The following is a 21,197-nucleotide window of genomic DNA, read 5'->3' on the forward strand; positions in this document are numbered from 1 at the left end:
GTTGGCCATGGAGTAAACGTTCTTGGCAGTACTGCATACTGCTTGGCACATTGTCGCCCACAGACAATCTTCTTAGTCAATACCAGACCAGTAGGTGAAGTACAGCATGAGGATCTCCATGCAAATCATACCCAATAGCCTCGGTGTGGGAGAGCTTAGATGCAAGCCTGCAGGACTGGAAGGATGACAGCATGGGGTCACCCAAGTCGGTGCTAAGGAGGAACGTGTTCTGACTACCACCAACCAATGGAGGAGAAGGACCAGACTCTTGATGGGCAGTTGCTGGGCCAACCACTGTATACAAAATCAACAATCTGTCAGAGCACAGCCAGGTGACCTGCTCTACGTGGTGGGTCATTACCAGAAACCTATTCACAGCATGCTCCAAGTGAACATTGATCTGAAAACAGACAGCCTCAGGTTTGTTGAAGGCCAGGTTGGGTCACCTGGGCAAGCATGACAATGCGTCCCCATTACCATCCTGAGTCCTCGATCTATAATGCATCTCATCGTGATATGTACTCAAAAATAAAGTCCAACTCTGGAGTCGTTGCACTGTTCTATGGAAAAGTCGCGAATGGGGTCCTAAGAGTGTTACAATTGGTGTATCGTCAGTGATGAGATGGAATTTGTTGTGATAGATGAAAATGTGGAACTTCCTGACTGTGTTTATGGTGGCTTAAGCTTCCTTTTTCTATCCGAGAATAATTGCATTGAGTGGCTGTCGACATTTTGGAGGTGTACGCGATAGATTGTTCTGAGCTGTCAGTATATCTGTGAGCCAGAACCACCCAACACACTTATTGGGAAGTGTGCATTGCGAGAACGAGCAATTTACCTGGTGTAAAAGTACTGAGGCACAGTGATGTCTTTAGTGGCAGCATTATGTGGCAAAAGCTCTGCAGCAGTCCACAGACCTAATGAAAGGAACACCTTTTTATGCAAACTTGTTCAATGGATGACTGATATACACCTTTTTATGCAAACTTGTTCAATGGATGACTGATATCTGCCACATTAAGTAGAAGTTTGGAAGAAAATGATTCAATTTCTGCAGTTTAGGTTGGTTAACAATCACTATTTTATCATGTAGTGTAGGTTTGATCCTGTCCTCCAACAGGAGGTGGCCCAAATATTAAATTTCTGTCAGAAAAAATTCATTGATATTTGCAGATTGCACTTGCAAGTTAGTGAACAGAACCCAAAGGCTAGCAAAATAATCCTGCTATGAGTAACCCATCACAAAAATCTGATCAAGACAGCTTGCACAGCAAGAGACATCTTGCAACAACTGTTCTGGAAAATGGTGGGAGTGCTCATGCTGCTGAAGTGAAAATGAGCATAAGGAGAGCAATGAGAGAAGCATTATGTAAAATCAGTAAGTGGGCCAAAATCATCTATTCATTCTCTCAGCGACCACATCAGCGCTGAAATGGAAGATAACAGAGCGAAGGCCGAAATATTGAATTCGGTCTTTCAAAGTTGTTTCACTGTGGAAGATCGTAACACTGTCCCTCCTTTCAGTTGTCATAAGAACATCGAAATGACAGATATTGAAATAACCAATCCCAGAATTGAAAAGCAGCTACAGTCGCTTAGTAGGGAAAAGGATTTGGGACCAGATGAGATACCTATAAGTTTTTATAAAGATTATGTGCAAGAACTTGCTCCACTTCTAGCAATAATTTATCATATATCTCTTGAGCAATGAAAGGTGCCTAATGACTGCAAAAAAGCACAGGTCATTCCTATTTTTAAGAAAGGCCGTAAGACAGATCCACACAATTATAGACCTATATCGTTGACATCAATCTGTTGTAGAATTATGGAACATGTTTTATTCTCAAGAATTATGATGTTTTTGGAAAATGAACATCTCCTCTATAAAAACCAATATGGATTTCACAAACAGGTATCTTGTGAAACGTGGCTCGCTCTGTTCCTCCATGAGACCCACAAAGTGGCGGACAGCGGCGCTCAGGTTGATGCCATGTTCCTGGATTTCAGTAAGCATTTGACGCTGTCCCACATTGCTGTTTAATGAAAAAAATACGAGCTTATGAAGTATCAGAGCAGACTTGCGATAGCACTGAAGACTTTCTTGCAGATAGAACTCAACACGTCACCCTTAATGGAACAAAATTGACAGATGTAAAGGTAGTATCTGGAGTACGACAGGGAAGTGTGATAGCACCGTTGCTGTTCACATTATACAGGATTATTTTAAATGATGGACCCATTTTCAAAACTCCGTATTCATTCAAGTACAAATCCAAAATGAATAAGCTTTATACCACTTAAAAGAGAAAGCCTCATAATGTTTGGTAGCAATTTAATAAATTTAATAATTTGTAATTAATTAGTTTGTAATAATTATTTAATAATTAGAAATGTTATAAATGTTCAGTGTGTCACTGTTGGGTGCACGGCAAACATTGACGTGGTAGCCAAATTCGTCCCACACATGCGACAGCATATCTGCAGCTTCCGAGTGCACCACAGCAGTGATCCAGTTCCGCAGGTCATTCAGTGTGGTTGATAAAGGCGGGATGTAAACGGCTTCTTTCATGTAACCCCATAAGAAATAGTTGTAGGGTGTGAGATCAGGAGATCTCTGTGACCAGAAGTGCAGAGCCAGGTCCTCAAGACCCCTGCGACCAATACATTGCTGAGAAACGGAGTCATTCAAAAAGCCTCGTACATCATGATGCCAATGGGGTGGAGTTCCATCCTGGGAATCTTCCATAACTTGAGGGAACAGCCATTATGCCAACATGTTCAGGTACATGATTCCCATTGCAGTTCTTTCCGCAAAGAAAAATGGTCCACAAACCTTTGTATGGGATGCGGCAAAGAACACATTGATCTTCGGTGAGTCTCTTTCATGTTGCAATGGTGAATGTGGATTTCCCAAACCCCATATGCGAACATTCTGTCTATTGACATCGCTTCATTGCTAAAAATTACACACTGTAGAAATGCGTCATCCTCCAAATTTCCTAGTACATAACCACAAAATGCGAGATGCTTCTCTTTGCCATTGGGGTTGAGAGCCTGCTTAAGTTGTAATCGGTAGGGCTTGTACAGCAAATGCTGTCCCAGAAATTTCCATACAGTTGGTTGGGGTATTCCAAGTTCTCAACTGGCTCTGTTGGTAGACTTACTGGGAGTGTGCACAAAACCTTCTTGAATCCGCCGGACATATCTTCTGACACACAGAGATCCAAACTTGCGGCATAGGTCATCCAATGCCTGGAATGGAATGGAGTCAGAAATGAGGTGCACAGTATCTCCAATTTTAACTCCAAAAAACTGTGAATGCATTGAATCCAGAAATGTTTTCAGACGTCACACTGTTGACGGCCAAAAACGTGATCTCCCTTGTGACATGCTGGTACTAAACGTCGATTGTAAACTGGCCTTGAACAGGAATTGGCTGATTGCCGTAGCTGACCAAATGATGACTGGCAGAGGAAAGAGAAAGGTGACCCAAGTGATGGTACGTTTCAAGATTCATGAGAAATGCAGAGGTGCTGGTGTCAACCTGGGAGCAGGATGGTTGTTGCTGAATTTGCAGCATAATATAAATCGTATTGGGCATATAAAGCTCCCAGCTGTGCATTGGGGAGACAGTATGACCCTCCAGTACTCCACATCTCGTCCAAAGCCTAGCTGTGTGGGCAGCCACAACAGACAGATGCCACATGGCCATGCACCTTGCCTGCCATAGGAGGCAATGACTATAAATGTGTGCCCAGAAACAATCAGGATGCGAGGAATCTGCATCAGGAAAAGCCACAGTCTGATTTTGAGCAGTCCAAACAAGATAAATATGACATGGATTTTAGTTAACAAAGCCTTTGCTGTGAAACTGAACATACTGCCACTGTGTTTGTTCATTTGCAGACTGTCTCACTTTAAAGTCCTGAGTAATAGCCACGATGTTCTCGAATGTAGGAATGTCTAAATGCAACATCTCCCTGTGTGCCTCTCTGATCAAAACAGAACAGTCGACTGTGTGGCATATCAGAGTGTCACCAAAGGACTGTTTACAATGAGCACAAATAAATCTGGACTTACAACTTAAAACCCAGGAGGTTGGCTACCCATGCTTCATAGGATTGACCAGGCTTCTATTTTCGCTGCTGGAACTCCGTACAGGAAGCCACAATTTGCTTAAGGTAATGAACACTGAGCGACTCCCACATTTGAGAAAATGACAGTGCTACAGGGTCCGTTAATGGAGCAAATTTCTGAATCGACTGAAATGTTTCAGGCACAATTCGAGGCAAGAAAAATGATTTTTGCAAAGTCGAGTCCACTACTTGAAATGCTGGGGAATGCTGCACGCATGAGTCCGAGTCTTCCTGCACCTCTTGGAACTATGAGAAAAGCTGCGGGTGCAGGTGGATGTGCCGAGGTCGGTTGCAGAAGGACCACGACACTCAGCATCTGATGGAGCAAGTCTACCTGTTGTTACTGTTCAAGTTGGTGCTGCTGCTGCTGTACCAACTGAACCAACATTTGATCCGTTGTGCTTGTAGAACACATGATAATATGAAAACACCCTGTTGTCAAAAACAGCGAAGTGCACAGGATATACAACAGCAGAGACTTAGCACCAAAATTATATGGGCACATGAACACTGAAATAGAGGAAAGAACAGTCCAGGCTGAGTTTAGTAAGGGGCAAAGGTTCGTTACTGCAAAATCGTGGAAGAGTCCTTGTCAGAAAGCAGAACATTCACTGAGCACAACCAGTACAAGAAAGGGCAGGGCAGGGCAACCTCTTAATGTGTGGCTCGATAGCAGCGAAGCGAGCGCTCTCTCGTTTCAGTGCCAGATATGAGGTCTGTGGTTTTGGTGGCAGCATACGTGGGTGCACAACCACACTCACTGTTAGTAACCTGTACCATGTTGCAATCATAGAATAGCTGCAGCTGTTAAAAATTGCAGAAGAGCACTCTGGCAACAGAAATGACATCCATTCAGAGAGACACTTATCACCTTCAAAAGACTCTAAGCCCGGGCCCACTACCTAATTAAAAAATGCAAGCAGGGGTGTTTTAGAAATATTTCCAAAGTGTTGTGTCCCATACAGTATCCCCTGAAGCATGGGACAAACTGTGCTGCAGTTATAGTCACCAGTCATGCACGTATCAGGATGGTGTGATTCAATCTGTGACATTGCCATTGTTGCTGAACAACTTGTAATGCACCTTGCCCAAGTCTTAGCATCTGAAAGTAACCTTTAGCATCTGAAAGTAACCTTCTCACCATCCACCTCCATAAAAGATGAGCAGAGAGTATTTGCCTGTATTTTGATTCTCACTCCTCAGAAGCATACAATGACCCATACAACTAATGATGTCCTAAGTTCTTGGGCACAATGCCATGAACTGCACCAAGCCCCTAATTGCATACATGATCAGATTCTATATATTTACCTCTAGAATAAAAATGTCATAATTATGCACTTTTTAATCATACTGTACATGAGGGTGAAAGCATAGTTATCCCAGGTTTAAAGTGAGACTGAATGCTCACACAGTAGACAATCAACCTGTTTGTTTTAAGAGAATAAGTTGGGCAAATGTTTTAAGGGAATAATTTGGGCACATGGTGAACAGACAACTTATTTGGTCATGTGGACTAGGAACTTCTATCTATATTTCAGTGTTGTTTTCATGAGGATGTGTCTACCAACAACCACCTAATTTTCATGGCAGCACCTTTTTTTACTACTCAGTATAGGTGGGGCTTAAGAGGTGACATCTTGGTTTTTATCTAAAATTTTTAATTTCATCAGCTCCTCCATGTTCAAGTAGATGTGGGTCTCACAGTCTTCCCCAAACACAAGAGAATGGGGCCCCAAATGGTTTCACTCTGAATGTAACACTTTTCCTACTATCAGTTAATGGCCATATAGTCTCACTTCCCTTTTCTATTGATGACTTCTGCATCTATTACAGTTCTCCAAACCTAAGTATTGTAGAATGTCAATTTCAGAGTGCCATAAAGCAAGCCCAGTTTTGGGACCTCATCCATTTAGATTCACTGCTTTCAAAACATGAGTAATGTACTTCTGCATAGCTGAACTGTCCACCCACACCCGCACTTTCTTTACAGAATGAATTTTGCAAAGAAAGTCTGGTTGTGGGTGGACAGTTCAGCGATGCAAAAATGCATAATGGATTACTAATGGTAGGAGAAATATACGACTTTGTATGACTGACTTGCTGTGCTAAGTTAGCACGGTTGCCTCATACACACCATCTGAAACAGAACTGCATGACAAGTCTCAGTGCACAATGCTGCATCAGCAACATTTCTTGAGGCACCAATCACACCACCCTTTTCCACTTTATAAGGTTCTAGTACTATCTTGCTTGTATTTTGGTATCCTGGCATATGGGTTATCAGCCCCATTGGTCCTAAGTCTTTTAGAGACAGTACATCTCTGTGGGATCAGACTCGCAACTGGCACCTGTTGTACTTGCCCATAATTAGTCTCCTGACAGAATTGGGGATAACTCACTCACAAATTTGATGAGCCCAACTGTAACTAACTATGCTGTCCATTTATATAGTATCAATGACCATCAAAATAAACATATTCTCTTCCCAGATAAAATGTCATTACCACTACAATAACACCCTCGATCTGCTGCCTCGATATCAGCCCATCTTGTATCCATTTTCTCTTAACCGTTTATAACCTTTCTGAAACCTCTCACAAACACCCCGGTGGACTGACCCTTGCCAACTAATTCATCTGGCTCTATCCTTCATCCAAAAGGTATGCTAGATCTGTGTATTCTACAATGACTGTTTCGTTTGATGGTGAATGAATTAGAGTTCAGAATTGATTTATGCATATGGATCATGTATCAAAGACCAAATGGGCTGTGCTGTCACTCATATACACGTGACAATGAACAACACAGTCTACCACAGGGATGTAGTGTATTTACTGCTCAGTTAGTAGTCATTATATTGGCTCTTACATACGTCCAAATCTGCTCACATGAGTCTTTTCTAATTCACAGTGATTTTCTGAGCTGTGTACAAACCATAATTTGCTGCTACGCCTGCCGACACCCCTTAGACCTGACCATTCATTTTCTGTTAGCCCCAAAACATCAAACTGTCAGTCATATTTCTCTGGATCCCTAGCCATGTTGGAATCTCAAGAAATGAACGAGCAGATCATTTGGCCATTGGCCAAGGAGACCAGAATTCGACCCTGACTCACAGAGGAGTGGTTCGCTGTAACTAGCACTAACATGCTACACACCACAAAAGATTCTGCAGCTTCATGGATGCCTGCAGGCAGAATGTTTACTAGAGAATCCACAGTTCTCTGCAGACTCCTCATGAGTGCACTCCACCTTCCTGCAATTGTGCTGTCTCTCTGTCAGTGACACACACTTTAATAGAGTGCACCACTTTTAAAACAATAAGGAAAACACTAATGGTAGCTCACTCATTACACTCAATGTTAATCAGCTACATACCTTATTTACTGCTCCCATTTTATTACATGCTCCAGATGGCCTCTTGCTGTTTCCAATTGGCTTACTTCCTCTGTCTTACGGTATGTTACATTTCCCTTGTAGCTGGTTTCATACTTCCTTCCGCTTCTTCCATACCGGATGAATATCCTAGTGGTAATCTTCTTTTAACATCTCGTTTCTTATAAAAGAATTGTACTGATTTGATGCTGTAAGGATGGAGAGGTTGATGAACTGGTAAGTAGGTTCCTTAAACCCATCAATCTGATCTAATCTAAATCAGTTAATATACATGCCACGTTGCTCCCTTTATGAAGGACTACTGGGAAGGATAATAAATTTAAATTTGAATAAGTAAAACCTATGGAGCAAATAGTAACTCATTTTTGCTGAAGGTTTCTATAAATGAGTGTGCAACTGCAAAGGATTAAGCTTGTAGCTGTGATCTACTGCTTTATCAGCTGCTGATTGAATGCTATGAATCATTCACAGTTATGTCAGCAATTCTGCCCTTTCTTCTCATTTTTGAGTACTTTAATGTATTTGGCCTTGTTAATTAATTATATAATATTGCTTTTTTGTCTACTTTTAATAAGAGGTGGAGGAGAGAGACGAGAGATTAGTTTCTGCTTTCATTTGCTTATTGGCTGTCACACAAAATTACCACATAACATTCTTATATCTTTATGACTGTGAATTACATCCTTGTTTTCTAGGCACTCAATGAACTGGGAGAGCAGCAGAACCTCCCAGTTGAATTTGTTGATGGCTTTGTGGAGCAAATGTCTGTTTCAATCCCATGGTCATCACTTCTCAGCAGTTCAAGCTACGTAGAAGTTTCTGGCTTGGTTCTGACAATTCAGCCAAAACAGCGTGCTGATTCTGGTAAATGGAATAGTTTCTAAAAGTTATTGAAGCTTATTATTTGTTTTTGTGATCTGCTTACTGTAATCTCAAGTGCAGAATGTTATGTACACAAATAAAATTTCCTTTGCCTGTTAGTGATGTATGAAAGTAGTTCAGTTTTTTTCCAGGTCACATGCCAATGACATTTGCTGCTTTAATGAGTAACAAAAGTGTGTATAATAGAGATATCACAATTACTTTTAGAGTTCTGTACCTCAACTGGTAAAAACAGAACCTTTGTAGGATCTGTCAGGAACGGGTAGAGGTATCAAGTTGAAATCTGTGTCACTTATTAAAGTTTATTGTTCCTAGGTGGTATGAAAGTTAAGCTTTTAAGTCAATGCTATTAAAAGTCTCAGCTATTTGTGTCAGATACAGTCTACTGCCGATTATTAGTGTGTGGATTATCCATTTTGCTGATTATTCGTGCATTAAAAGCAATATGTGCGATGTTTTTCTCTGGCAGATAGCAGTAAGTAACCGACATGTGACGCACATTGTTTAAATGACTGCTGTGGACAACAGAGTAAAAGTCTCAGCCTGTTCTGTGTAATCAAAAACAAACTCAGTCTCTGATATTAATCAGCATGTAAGTGTCAACAAAGCAAGTTAAAAGAAATTTGTAAGACAACAGAGAAATTAAAGAAACATGTGTTGACTTTAAAACAAAAATCAGAATTAATTGAAGGATTTGAGAGGGGGAAACTGCTGCAAAACTAATTGTAGATTAGCGTACTGGAATGCAGACTTTTCAGGACATTAAAAAGAATAAGCAGAAAATACAGGATTTGGTCAGGAAATGTGATTCTAGTTCTGGACCATTTGCACTAAAAAGCATGGTGATGAGATCTACATTTGATGAATTAGATGCTGCCCTTTTGCAATAAATTAGCTAGTGTCATTGTTTAAGGCACAATGTGTGACAAAATAGCTAATTTTTTTTTCTAAGACTCTAGGTTTAGAAGGAGAATTGAATGCCTCATTTGAATGGCTAACCAGATTCAACCAATGTCATGGGATTCAAAACTTCTGGGGCAAAGTTTGCGAACTAACCATGCAAAGAAAAGTATTTCTGAAGAAGAGAAATTTGTTAACTTCAACACACAGGTTTAAGTGTTAGGAAGTACACTCCTGGAAATGGAAAAAAGAACACATTGACACCGGTGTGTCAGACCCACCATACTTGCTCCGGACACTGCGAGAGGGCTGTACAAGCAATGATCACACGCACGGCACAGCGGACACACCAGGAACCGCGGTGTTGGCCGTCGAATGGCGCTAGCTGCGCAGCATTTGTGCACCGCCGCCGTCAGTGTCAGCCAGTTTGCCGTGGCATACGGAGCTCCATCGCAGTCTTTAACACTGGTAGCATGCCGCGACAGCGTGGACGTGAACCGTATGTGCAGTTGACGGACTTTGAGCGAGGGCGTATAGTGGGCATGCGGGAGGCCGGGTGAACGTACCGCCGAATTGCTCAACACCTGGGGCGTGAGGTCTCCACAGTACATCGATGTTGTCGCCAGTGGTCGGCGGAAGGTGCACGTGCCCGTCGACCTGGGACCGGACCGCAGCGACACACGGATGCACACCAAGACCGTAGGATCCTACGCAGTGCCGTAGGGGACCGCACCGCCACTTCCCAGCAAATTAGGGACACTGTTGCTCCTGGGGTATCAGCGAGGACCATTCGCAACCGTCTCCATGAAGCTGGGCTATGGTCCCGCACACCGTTAGGCCGTCTTCCGCTCACGCCCCAACATCGTGCAGCCCGCTTCCAGTGGTGTCGCGACAGGCGTGAATGGAGGGACGAATGGAGAAGTGTCGTCTTCAGCAATGAGAGTCGCTTCTGCCTTGGTGCCAATGATGGTCATATGCGTGTTTGGCGCCGTGCAAGTGAGCACCACAATCAGGACTGCATACGACCGAGGCACACAGGGCCAACACCCGGCATCATGGTGTGGGGAGCGATCTCCTATACTGGCCGTACACCACTGGTGATCGTCGAGGGGACACTGAATAGTGCACGGTACATCCAAACCGTCACCGAACCCATCGTTCTACCATTCCTAGACCGGCAAGGGAACTTGCTGTTCCAACAGGACAATGCACGTCCGCATGTATCCCGTGCCACCCAACGTGCTCTAGAAGGTGTAAGTCAACTACCCTGGCCAGCAAGATCTCCGGATCTGTCCCCCATTGAGCATGTTTGGGACTGGATGAAGCGTCGTCTCACGCGGTCTGCACGTCCAGCACGAACGCTGGTCCAACTGAGGCGCCAGGTGGAAATGGCATGGCAAGCCGTTCCACAGGACTACATCCAGCATCTCTACGATCGTCTCCATGGGAGAATAGCAGCCTGCATTGCTGCGAAAGGTGGATATACACTGTACTAGTGCCGACATTGTGCATGCTCTGTTGCCTGTGTCTATGTGCCTGTGGTTCTGTCAGTGTGATCATGTGATGTATCTGACCCCAGGAATGTGTCAATAAAGTTTCCCCTTCCTGGGACAATGAATTCACGGTGTTCTTATTTCAATTTCCAGGAGTGTATTTTCTGAAAGTATTTGCATGAAGCATAGCCATGTATGGATGTGAAACCTGGACAATGAATAGTTTAGAAAAGAAGAGAATGGAAGCTTTTGAAATGTGGTGGTGCTACAGAAGAATGCCAAAAATTAGATGGATAGATCACATAAATAATGCAGAGGTACTGAGGGTAATTGGCGATAAAAGAAATGTATGGTGCAACCTGATTAGAAGAAGGAATCAGTTGGTAGGACACATTCTGAGACATGAAGGGATCACCAATTTTGTCTTGGAGGGGATTGTGGGGGGTAAAAATCCTAGGGGAGACCAAGAGATGAATAACAGTAAGCAGATTCAGAAGTATGTAGATCGCAGTCATTTTTCAAAGATGAAGAGGCTTGCGCAGGATAGAGTAGTGTGGAGAGCTGCATCAAACCAGTCTTTGGATTGAAGACCGCAGCTGTAATAGTAGTAGCAGCAGCAGCAGCAGTAGTAGTAGAAACAACAACAATACTGTGCAAGGAGAGCGGCTAAGTTCAAATGTTGTGGCAGCTGATTCCTTCCTGGAAGAGTTCCAGAAATTTGTGGAAGAAGAGAATTTCACACCGGACCATATTTATAATGGAGATGAAAGTGGCCTGTATTGGTAATGTCTACCAACCAGAAGTCTTTGTTTCAAAGCAAAGTTCGTGCTGCTGGATACAAGTCATCTAAAGAATGCATTACAATTTTGTGTACTGCTAATGCTCTGGGAACAACAAAGTGAAACTAATAGTGATTGAAGAAGAAGAAGAAGAAGAAAGAAACCAACATAGCATTCCAGGGTATCACATCTAAGGATAAAAAAAAATCTTCTTAGTTTTCAATCTGCATCAATTCGAATAAAATTCTTGAGATTTTGATGACTATCTTGACCATTGTTGTCAGGAGTAAAACTACTGACTGGCTCCGGCCTGCTGTGGACCTGAGTACCATCATGTGGTGCAAGGGGCCAGCACCACATCTGAAACTGCTGCTCCTGTCTCCCCACAAGCATTTAGCATCCATCGTTGCTTCCTTTCGACATCCAAAGTCCACCCTCCCCCCCCCCCCCCCCCCCTCCCCCATGACCTACTCAGTGTATACCCCTGGTCTCTGTTAAAAATTGTTGCAGCTCATTCTAATCTTAGCCACCTCTTTTATAATTGAATCAAAGTGTGTTGATGCATGAGCCAAGACTCTTTTGTTTTCAAACTGTATTTTGTGTCCTTTTCCCAGGCAGTGCTCAGCTATGGCCGACTTGTCAAGCTCCCTTTGTTTAATATGTCTTTTGTGCTTGGTGCAATGCTCTGCAACTGTGTGAATTGTCTGACTTATATAGGTGCTGCCACACTTCAAGGGCCACCATAAATACCGGAAACACAAAGAGCTATATTGTCTTTAACGGTGCACAGCATATCTCGTATCTTGGGGGTGGAACAGAATACTGGTCTGAATGCATGTCTCTGCAGTACATGTCCTAACTTGCTGCTCGTTGCCCCACAGCATGACAGGAAAGCCTCTGGCATGGCTGCTTCTGATGATTCACAAGACATCCTTCTACAGTGGCACCTGAAAGTGTTTGAAATATCTCTTTTTGCTATAACCATTCTCTTTGAACATGTATCTCAAGTGCTGCAGTTCAGACTGTTGGTGGTTGTCATTAGAAATAACTTTTGCTCTGTGTGTTACGTGTTCAGGTCTGCTTTCTTTTGTACAGGACGGTGGAAACTATCATCATTCAAATACTGATCAGTGTGCGTTGGTGCCCTGTACACTAATGACCAAGCTGGCCTCCTGCCTTCCACTCAACTAAAATATCTATGAATAGCAGCTTGCCATCCTTCTCTGCCTCAATGGTAAATTTAACTTGGGATGGACACCATTCATGTGACTGATAAACTGTTACATTGTTTTATCACCGTGAGGCCATATCAGGAAGGTGTCATCGATGTACCTTAGGATGTAAGATGGATGCAACACTGCAGAGTTCAGAGCATGCTCCTCAAAGTGCTCCATGAAGAAATTCGTGAATACAGGAGACAGTGGTGAGCCTATCGCTGTGCCACCCGCAATTTCATAATATCTGTTGCAGTACAAGAAGTGCATTGCTGATAGAACGTGAACAACTTGATGATTACAGGTGGATATTATTGGGCCAAAAGATCCAGCAGCAAATTAAGACATGTACTGCAGAGACATGGATTGAGACCAGTTTTTCGATGCGCCTCCAAGATACGAGATATGCTGCACCCTGTGTAAGACGACATGGAGGCATATTAAACAAAGATAGCATGACAAGTTGGCCACATCTGAGCATTGCTTGGAAATTGGACACAAAATACAATTTGATAACTCGCAAGTCTTGGGTCAAGTGTAAACATACTGGGATTCCACTATAAGAGAGACTGCTGAGATTAGGATGAACAGCAACAATTTTAACAGACACCAGGTGTACACACTGAGCAGGGTGTGGGAGCGGGCTTTGGATGTTGAAAGGAAGCAACATCGGATGCTCAGTGCTTGTAGGGAGGTGACAGCACTGGCCCCTTGTGACACCTGTGCCATTCAGTCTCAAAGCAAGCCAGAGCTGCTATGAGCTACCTAACTCACCTTCCACACATATGTCATTTTGCCCTCTCTGATTGACACTGATGGCTGTAATTGTGCTACATAAGCGGAACATATACCAGCCCTAGCAGTCAGTAGTTTTATGCCTGATGACGATGGCGGAGATAGCCATCAAAAGCTCGAGAATTTTACTCAATTTGATGTGGCTTGAGAACTGAGAAAAATGACGATGGTGGAGATAGCCATCAAAAGCTCGAGAATTTTACTCAATTTGATGTGGCTTGAAAACTGAGAAAACTTTATTCAGGCATGCCTCCATGAAAGAATTACAGGTCACAGCTAAGGATATCCTGTACATAGTTACGACCAAAAAGAAAAATGTATGGATTGTGAAATTTTCAAAACTGATTGCACACACATTTTGTACAAGTTCGGCAATTTTTAGAAGAGAGGATTGCCATTGTAGGCTGTTCTATTGCTTGGTAGCACCCCTTCACACCCTTATGAGAGAATTCTTGTATCTAGTGATGGTCTCATCAAAATTAAGTTTTTACTTCCTAAAGTGACTGTCATTATACATCTAATGGACCAAGATTTAGTTAAGTCAGTAAAACGGAGTTACTGGGCTGATCTACTGAAAATGGTAATTGATTAGGATGCTTTGGTGGTGTTCTGGAAGAAGTTGACAGTTCTAGATTCTATTCGTGGGATTTCTGACGTCTGGAGGAAGTCAAGCCACACTCTCTAGTTCATTCAAGGAGGAAAATTCTTTCAGATATAGAAGAAAGTGATATTCAAGGATTCACTGATGAAGAAATAACAGCCACACAAATGATGAATCTGGCAGTGGCTTTAATGCATCTGAAGATGGCAATGAAGAAACCTTGAAAGAGTGAGTGAAAATCAATGCATTTGAACCTGGCTTACATTGTATGAGTGACACACAGAACAGGACAGTAAATATGAAAGTGAGAACAAAGACAGTGACCCTGTCAGTCATTGTACTGCCCTGCAATGTGTTGATACTCTTCTAGATTATATGGACCAGGGGCGTTTCTGTATAATGACGTTATTGTTGCAAGAAAAATTTGAAATGCCCTGTGATTAAGTCATCTCTTCTCTAAGAAGCACACCGTCAGACTATTTTAAGAAACAAAAAGGCTTGCAGTACCAATGTACAGAACTTAGGTAAACTTTTTAACAAAGAATACTTGTATAAGGAACTATCAGCCTCGATTGCAGTAACGAAACCAACCTTTACCTGGGTTTCAGCCCAACTAATTGAGCCTTCTTCAGAAGATAAACCTGATTCTATAATATGCCTGTGAGGGCACGGTCTAGAAATAAAACTAAAACAGCCTGAATAGGCGTAGTCACATTTTAAAAAATGCGGTACATAGGTACTAAGACACCACCAAGACTTGACTTAAGCTCCGGCGAGCGCCTCGTCTCTATGGACGCCGTGCAGTGGGCCTCGAGAGCTCACGTGAAAAACACACACACACACACACACACACACACACACACACACACACACAAAAACTAGTTTCAGTTGCCTGAGACTGCAGTTGTGTGTGTGTGTGTGTGTGTGTGTGTGTGTGTGTGTGTGTGTGTGGTGACGAAGCTCTTAATGGCCGGAAGTTTTAATTGCGTGAGTCTTTTGTTGTGCCTATCTGTGACTCAGTATGTCTGCTATATGGTGAGTAGCAACTTTCCTTTTCATAATACTGTTTAATTCCATCCTGGATTTTCCATTGTTTGATTTTTGCACCAGTAATTGAATTTACATGGTCTAGTCTCCCCATCTGTAACCAGTACATTGCAGTCTGATGTCTGATGGTGATATCTGTAAGGTATATTCTGAGTTGCACAGCACAGAACTGCACTGCACTATCACATAGGTGGTACCGAGTGCCCCTGATAGTCTGAGCAAGACACTTCTCTTTCCACCTGACTGATGCCTTTTTTGTAGCTAGGGTCAGTCTGTGCGCCCATTTACTGGCTGTAAGGCTTAGTACTGATCTGAAGATGGCGCACTGGTATGTTTGTGTAACTGGTAGAGGCAGTCTGTACTTTCTAGAATTTAACCTCGTCATTTTGTGCTGTATTTTTTTCTGCGTTGCCTGCTGTTAACTTTATGTTCATAGAAATTTAATTTTTCATCTCTGTGTACTCCAAGATAGGTGTCATGATTGCTTGTTTGATGTTTTGTGCCCCCAATCTTTACTGAGGATTTCCTTGTCAACGATATCTTTAGTAGTATGTAGGTTGTTTTACTTTCAGATGCCATGAATTTATTGTTGCTACACCATTGTTTGATAGCATGTCGTGTTCCGCTGGCAGTCTGTTCTAGCTGGTCTCATTGTTTGCAGAGATCATTACTAGTAATTCATCTATGTATATGACAACTCCATCTGTCCTATTTTCTCCATCCACTAAGTGCAGGAGGGCTCTGCCTCTGCAGTTTTCTAGGGGCTGTCGTACAGAGACTGGTGTCTTCAGCTGTATTAATCCAGCAAGCACTGCAGGTCACCAGAGATTGTCAAATACCCCTGCAATGTCTATCATTATGGCCATGGCATATTTGTTTGTTGTGTTCCTGACAATTTGCAGCACTTTGTTGATGGTGACACCTGTAGCTTTTCTGGTGCAGACTCAGACCCGTGGTTCTCGAAACTGCAGGTATCCAGCCCAGCTGTAAGGTGTCATCCAAGCATGGTGCTAGAAATGATCAGTGTGCTAGTCTTTTGAGTGACTCTGAATGGATTATATCTGGCCCAAGTGCTTTTCTGCCCTCAAGTTCTGAGATTGCTAGCTTAATTTCTTCTTGCGCACTAGGACAGGTAACTGTAGCAGCGTGATATGAGTAGTGTGCTTCTTCTCAGTGTGTGCCATGTTGGTGTTGGATGTCTGAGCCACTGCTGTCATTGGGGAGCAGTTTATACAGCAAGGATTTCGCTATATTTCTCATCCCCTCATCACCTCGCCATCATCCTGCCTTAGCATTTCCAGAACCACTGGGGATTTTTTTTCTTTTGTAATAATATCTTGTCTGGTTCCCCCAACTGTTTCTTTTTTGTGTTGTTATGAATCTGCATGTGTTGAATAATGTCTGCTTACATAAGTGTTTTGCTTGCCTATACGCATTCAGTCTTGAAACTTCCTGGCAGATTAAAACTGTGTGCTGGACCGAGACTCGAACTCGGGACCTTTGCCTTTCGCGGGCAAGTGCTCTACCAACTGAGCTACCCAAGCACGACTCATGCCCCATCCTCACAGCTTTACTTCTGCCAGTACCTCATCTCCTACCTTCCAAACTTTACAGAAGCTCTCCTGCGAACCTGGCAGAATTAGCACTCCTGAAAGAAAGGACATTCAGTCTTATTCATCTGTCTGTCCATTATGACTAGCTGGAATAGTTTTTGCTTATATCTGGCTTTTTGTTTCAGTGTTGATAGTCCACCTGCCCTTGGTGTGATTGTGTGTTTTGTATCAGATGTCTTTTGTGTGCTCTTTTTAATTTCTGTCAGTATATGAACTTTGCAATCTATCTCTCTATTTATGTTGTTCAGTTCATGTTCATGTAGGGCTTACTCTGATTTGTCCCATTTTGCTTTGTGAAATGGTACGTGTCTGGTTGGTATTGTGTCTGCCCGGTCTTGGCCATGTGTCAGAGTGAATGTTATTGCATTGTAGTTGCTGTGGGTTATGTTATCATGTACTTAAAAGTCTTTTATGTGTGTGACAGCATCATCATGTGTGAGCGTAATGTTGATGTGTGTACCGTCATGTCTCATGTAGTTTGGTGTTTGTCCTATATTTACTACATGAAGTTATGATCCATGTATTGTGTCATCGTTGACCCTTCTCCTATCGTCAGTTCTGTCTGAATTCCATAGGGCAGACCTGGAATTGGTGTCTGCACTTATTACTAATTGCCTGCCTATTGCATAGGTGGCTGTATCTTAAAGTGAATTTGCATAAGATTCTATCCTGTGGCTATATTGTGCATATACGGAGGCAGTCACCCTAATATCCTTACAGTGTTTCACTTACAGCTTGATAAGATGTTGACTGCAAACAGCTTTTATGCCTTTACTAGTTTAGCACCTGCTGCTTCGCTCGCATAGATTGTGTGGTCCGCACAGATTTTTTGTTTTTCTTTAATCGAATTTGTATGTTGTTTCATCCATTGCTGGTGTGTAAACCTAAAACTCTAAAAAAAGGTTAGTGACCCTTCACATGGCTGCCAGTCTTTACATAATTAACTCTTTAACTGCTCTGGACGTGGTAATGTGCGTGCCTTTGTACCTGTCCCTGTGTGCTCTGAACTGGTGGTGCACGTAAACGCATTCAGAGCACACAGGGATAGGTACAGAGGTGCGCGTGTTAACATGTCCACAGCAATTAAAGGGTTAAAATGACCCAACTGGTTCAATTTAATTTTGTATAGTGAGTTATAAAAAGAGAGAGATAGCCAGTTACGTGGTTCTTTAGTCATTACGCCAATCTTACTCCTGGTACTGAGTTCTTCCATCTCAAACCGATATTGCTGTAGATGGAATTGCACTTACACGTGGTTTCTATTTTGTTATAAGTAGAGACCGGATTATATGCATTTGCATATTTGCCCCCTTTTCACCAGTTTTTGCATATGAAGGTGATTTGAAAAGTTCTTGGAATGGAACAGAAAAAAAACCTTACATCACTGAAACTTTTTTTATTTTTTAATGTAGTATCCTTGTAGATTAATGCACTTGGTCCATTGATGTTTCAGTGCCTTGATCCCATCTCAAAAATGAGTTTCCTCCAGGCCTGCAAAATAATTGTCAACTCTGGCTATCAATTCTTTGTTTGAAGTAAATCTTCGTCCACCAAGAAAAATTTTCAGTTTTGGGAAGAGGTGGAAGTCTGATGGAGACATACCAGGTGAATAATGCGGGTGTCGCAACAATTCATACCTTAGTTCGTTTAATTTTGCCGTGGTGGCAGCAATGTGCGAGTGTGCATCAAGATTCGTGGCACCCATTTTGCAGATAATTTTTTTATTTCTAATTCTTCAGTTAAAATGTGATATACCCTTTCAGATGACATCTGGCAAGTGTAAGCAATTTCCCGCGCTTATAGTCACACGTTCATTGTTTCAGTTTAGCTTTCTATTTAATTATACACAGTTGAATATGTTTACGATGTGTAGTGTGAAACGTATTGTGCGCTATGGTGTCCAAAAAAAAAAAAAGAAACGTTTCGTGTGTAGCTGACCATTTCATGGAAAAAAAGTTTCAAATATAGACCAGCATGTCAAGCAAGTCTTCGTATTGAAGGACTGCAGAAGAAAGGACCATGAAAACAACTTCTGATAACAGCAAGATGCAATAATAGGAATTTGTCCAAAGGTAACCAAAAAAGTCGGTTTAACAGGGATCTTTGTGAAGCGTTCATTGCAAGCATTAAAGGCTTCCTGTGCAAGTATTGCTTAAATCAAAATATATGAGATGAATCAACATTGCATAAAAATTACATACTGACAATTTACATAAATGTTCTGGAAGGAATACGCAATGAACTCGAGGACAGCATTATCAGGATTCCAGTTGATGAAACTACAGAGACTTGTGGCCGTTACATTGTAAATTTAATTGTTGGTGCTTTAAAAGAAGAGCGTTCTTCTTCCTATTTAGCGGTGTGCAAAGCACTTGAAAAAGTAAATCAATCTACACTCGCCAGATTTGTGAATGAGGGTATTACAAAAATATTTCCAGAATTTTCTGCAGATGAAAGGGTATTTGTGTTTATTTCAGATGCTGCTCCCTATATGATCACAGCAGGAAAACTCCTCTGAGCATTTTTTATCTCAATTTGATTCATGTGACATGCATTGCTCATGGAGTAAATCACCTTGCTGAAGAAGTACGTTCAACGTTTGTGAATGTAAATAAACTGATTTCCCCCACAAAGAAAATGTTTCTAAAGGCTTCTGCTCGTATCAAGACCTACAAAGAAAAACTACCAAATGTGCCTTTACCTCCCGAACCAGTGGTAACTCATTGGAGTACGTGGGTCGAAGCTGTGTTGTTTAACGTTGAACATTTCGAGGCCAATGGAGGCATAGCAAACAACTTTGGTAGTGCAGAGGCTTTGCAGTTTGCCAGTGCAAGAAAGGTTTTAAGGATTCCAGTATTAAAAACGACATTGCTGTGATTAGCATTCATTTTTTTCCATATACCTGCAAGTATTGAAAAGCTTGAAACTCAAGGTTTGGCGTTGAATGAATCTGTTCAGTTTATGAATAAAATTATTCTAGTGAACACCTCATTGCCAGAGGTATCCCCTAAAAAACTTAAAGAAAAGTTTGAAAACATTTTAAGCAATAAACCAGACTTTGAACCCTTTTGCCAAATTGAAAGTTTTATTAATGGACCGGGCAAACTTTTACCAGAAACAATAAGTGCCAACATAGCATCCATATTCAAATTCTGCCCAGTTACCTCAGTTGATGTAGAACGCTCCTTTTGTGCTAATAGAAATGTTTTGAGAGATCGAAGACACAATCTTACTACCGAACATTTGGAACAGTACTTGGTTGTTTATGTTTACAATAGTAGAAAAATGTAAATGATGCTTTGGTCCAATATTATTAATTAAAAGTTAATACTGTTCAAAAAAATTCATGATTGTATGTTGATTTTTAATATGTTTCGGAGTCTTTATGAGCGTACCCCTCTGTGTTCGATATATCTCGAAGTTGGTCCAGTACATATCAATTATTTTGCCGCGACTCACTCGTATCGCGTCCGCTTGTTACCGACAACAATAGCAAGGAAGGAACATTTCTTGAAACATGGCATGTGTCCCCATTTTGCAGATTTCAATACTCCCAGACAGGCCTCTTTCCTAACCTCTACCAGAAAGTATTCAAAAAATTATATCAGCATTCTAAATTTTTCGCGTGCCCGGTGCTCCTCCTCGTAACTGATAGTCACACTTTCGAATTTCATTTGTAATGCTCGCAGTAACTACCATGTTTTTTTGTTATTTGATCTTGCATGTTTTGACACTTTTCATACATTTTGAAGCATTTTTCATGCACGTTTTAAGGTTTGTATGATGTGTAAATCCGGTCCCAAGTTACAAGTAATGATTAGTTTGCATAGTAATTGCAACAAAAATACTTTTATATATGTATGTTAGACCATCAAAAAATTAATGTAGTAAAGATTCGTTTCTTTTTCTATATGATTCTGACAAAGTATATTTGTTGTGGTGACTGCTAAAGAGCTTTGTTTGATTTAGTTCACAAATTAAAATACCTTGTAAATTTCTCACACTCATTAAGGGTGTAGAAGCATGATATTTTCTGAATGTACTTTTGTCCAAAAAGCAATTTTGCTTTCATAATGAAATCTCTTCATAAAACTTTTCATCCCCTATTTGACCCTCTAAGGGATTACATTTCCAAAAACCCTGAAACATCTATTTTTCATTTCTAACCGAGAAGACAAATGCCAATTTGATAGATGTAACTTTAAAAATGCTTTAGCAGTTCACTAATAATGATTTATTTTCAAAAAAGAGTTTCACCCACTTTTTCACCCCCTTGTTGTTGTTGTTGTTGTTGTTGTTGTTGTTGTTGTTGTTGTCTTCAGTCCTGAGACTGGTTTG

At 41.6% G+C, this 21,197-nt stretch overlaps 1 protein-coding gene across 1 annotated transcript in view; it reads left to right on the forward strand.

The window, feature by feature from the left end:
- LOC124612275 (autophagy-related protein 2 homolog A) overlaps positions 1-21,197 on the forward strand; it is a 492,429-nt gene that overhangs the window by 13,055 nt on the left and 458,177 nt on the right. Inside the window, exon 2 of the mRNA XM_047140377.1 lies at positions 8,231-8,399. Coding sequence (XP_046996333.1) covers positions 8,231-8,399 — 169 coding nt within the window. The remainder of the gene's footprint in view (positions 1-8,230; positions 8,400-21,197) is intronic.

The sequence above is a fragment of the Schistocerca americana genome, chromosome 4 (genome assembly GCF_021461395.2).
Source record: "Schistocerca americana isolate TAMUIC-IGC-003095 chromosome 4, iqSchAmer2.1, whole genome shotgun sequence".
NCBI lineage: Eukaryota > Metazoa > Arthropoda > Insecta > Orthoptera > Acrididae > Schistocerca > Schistocerca americana.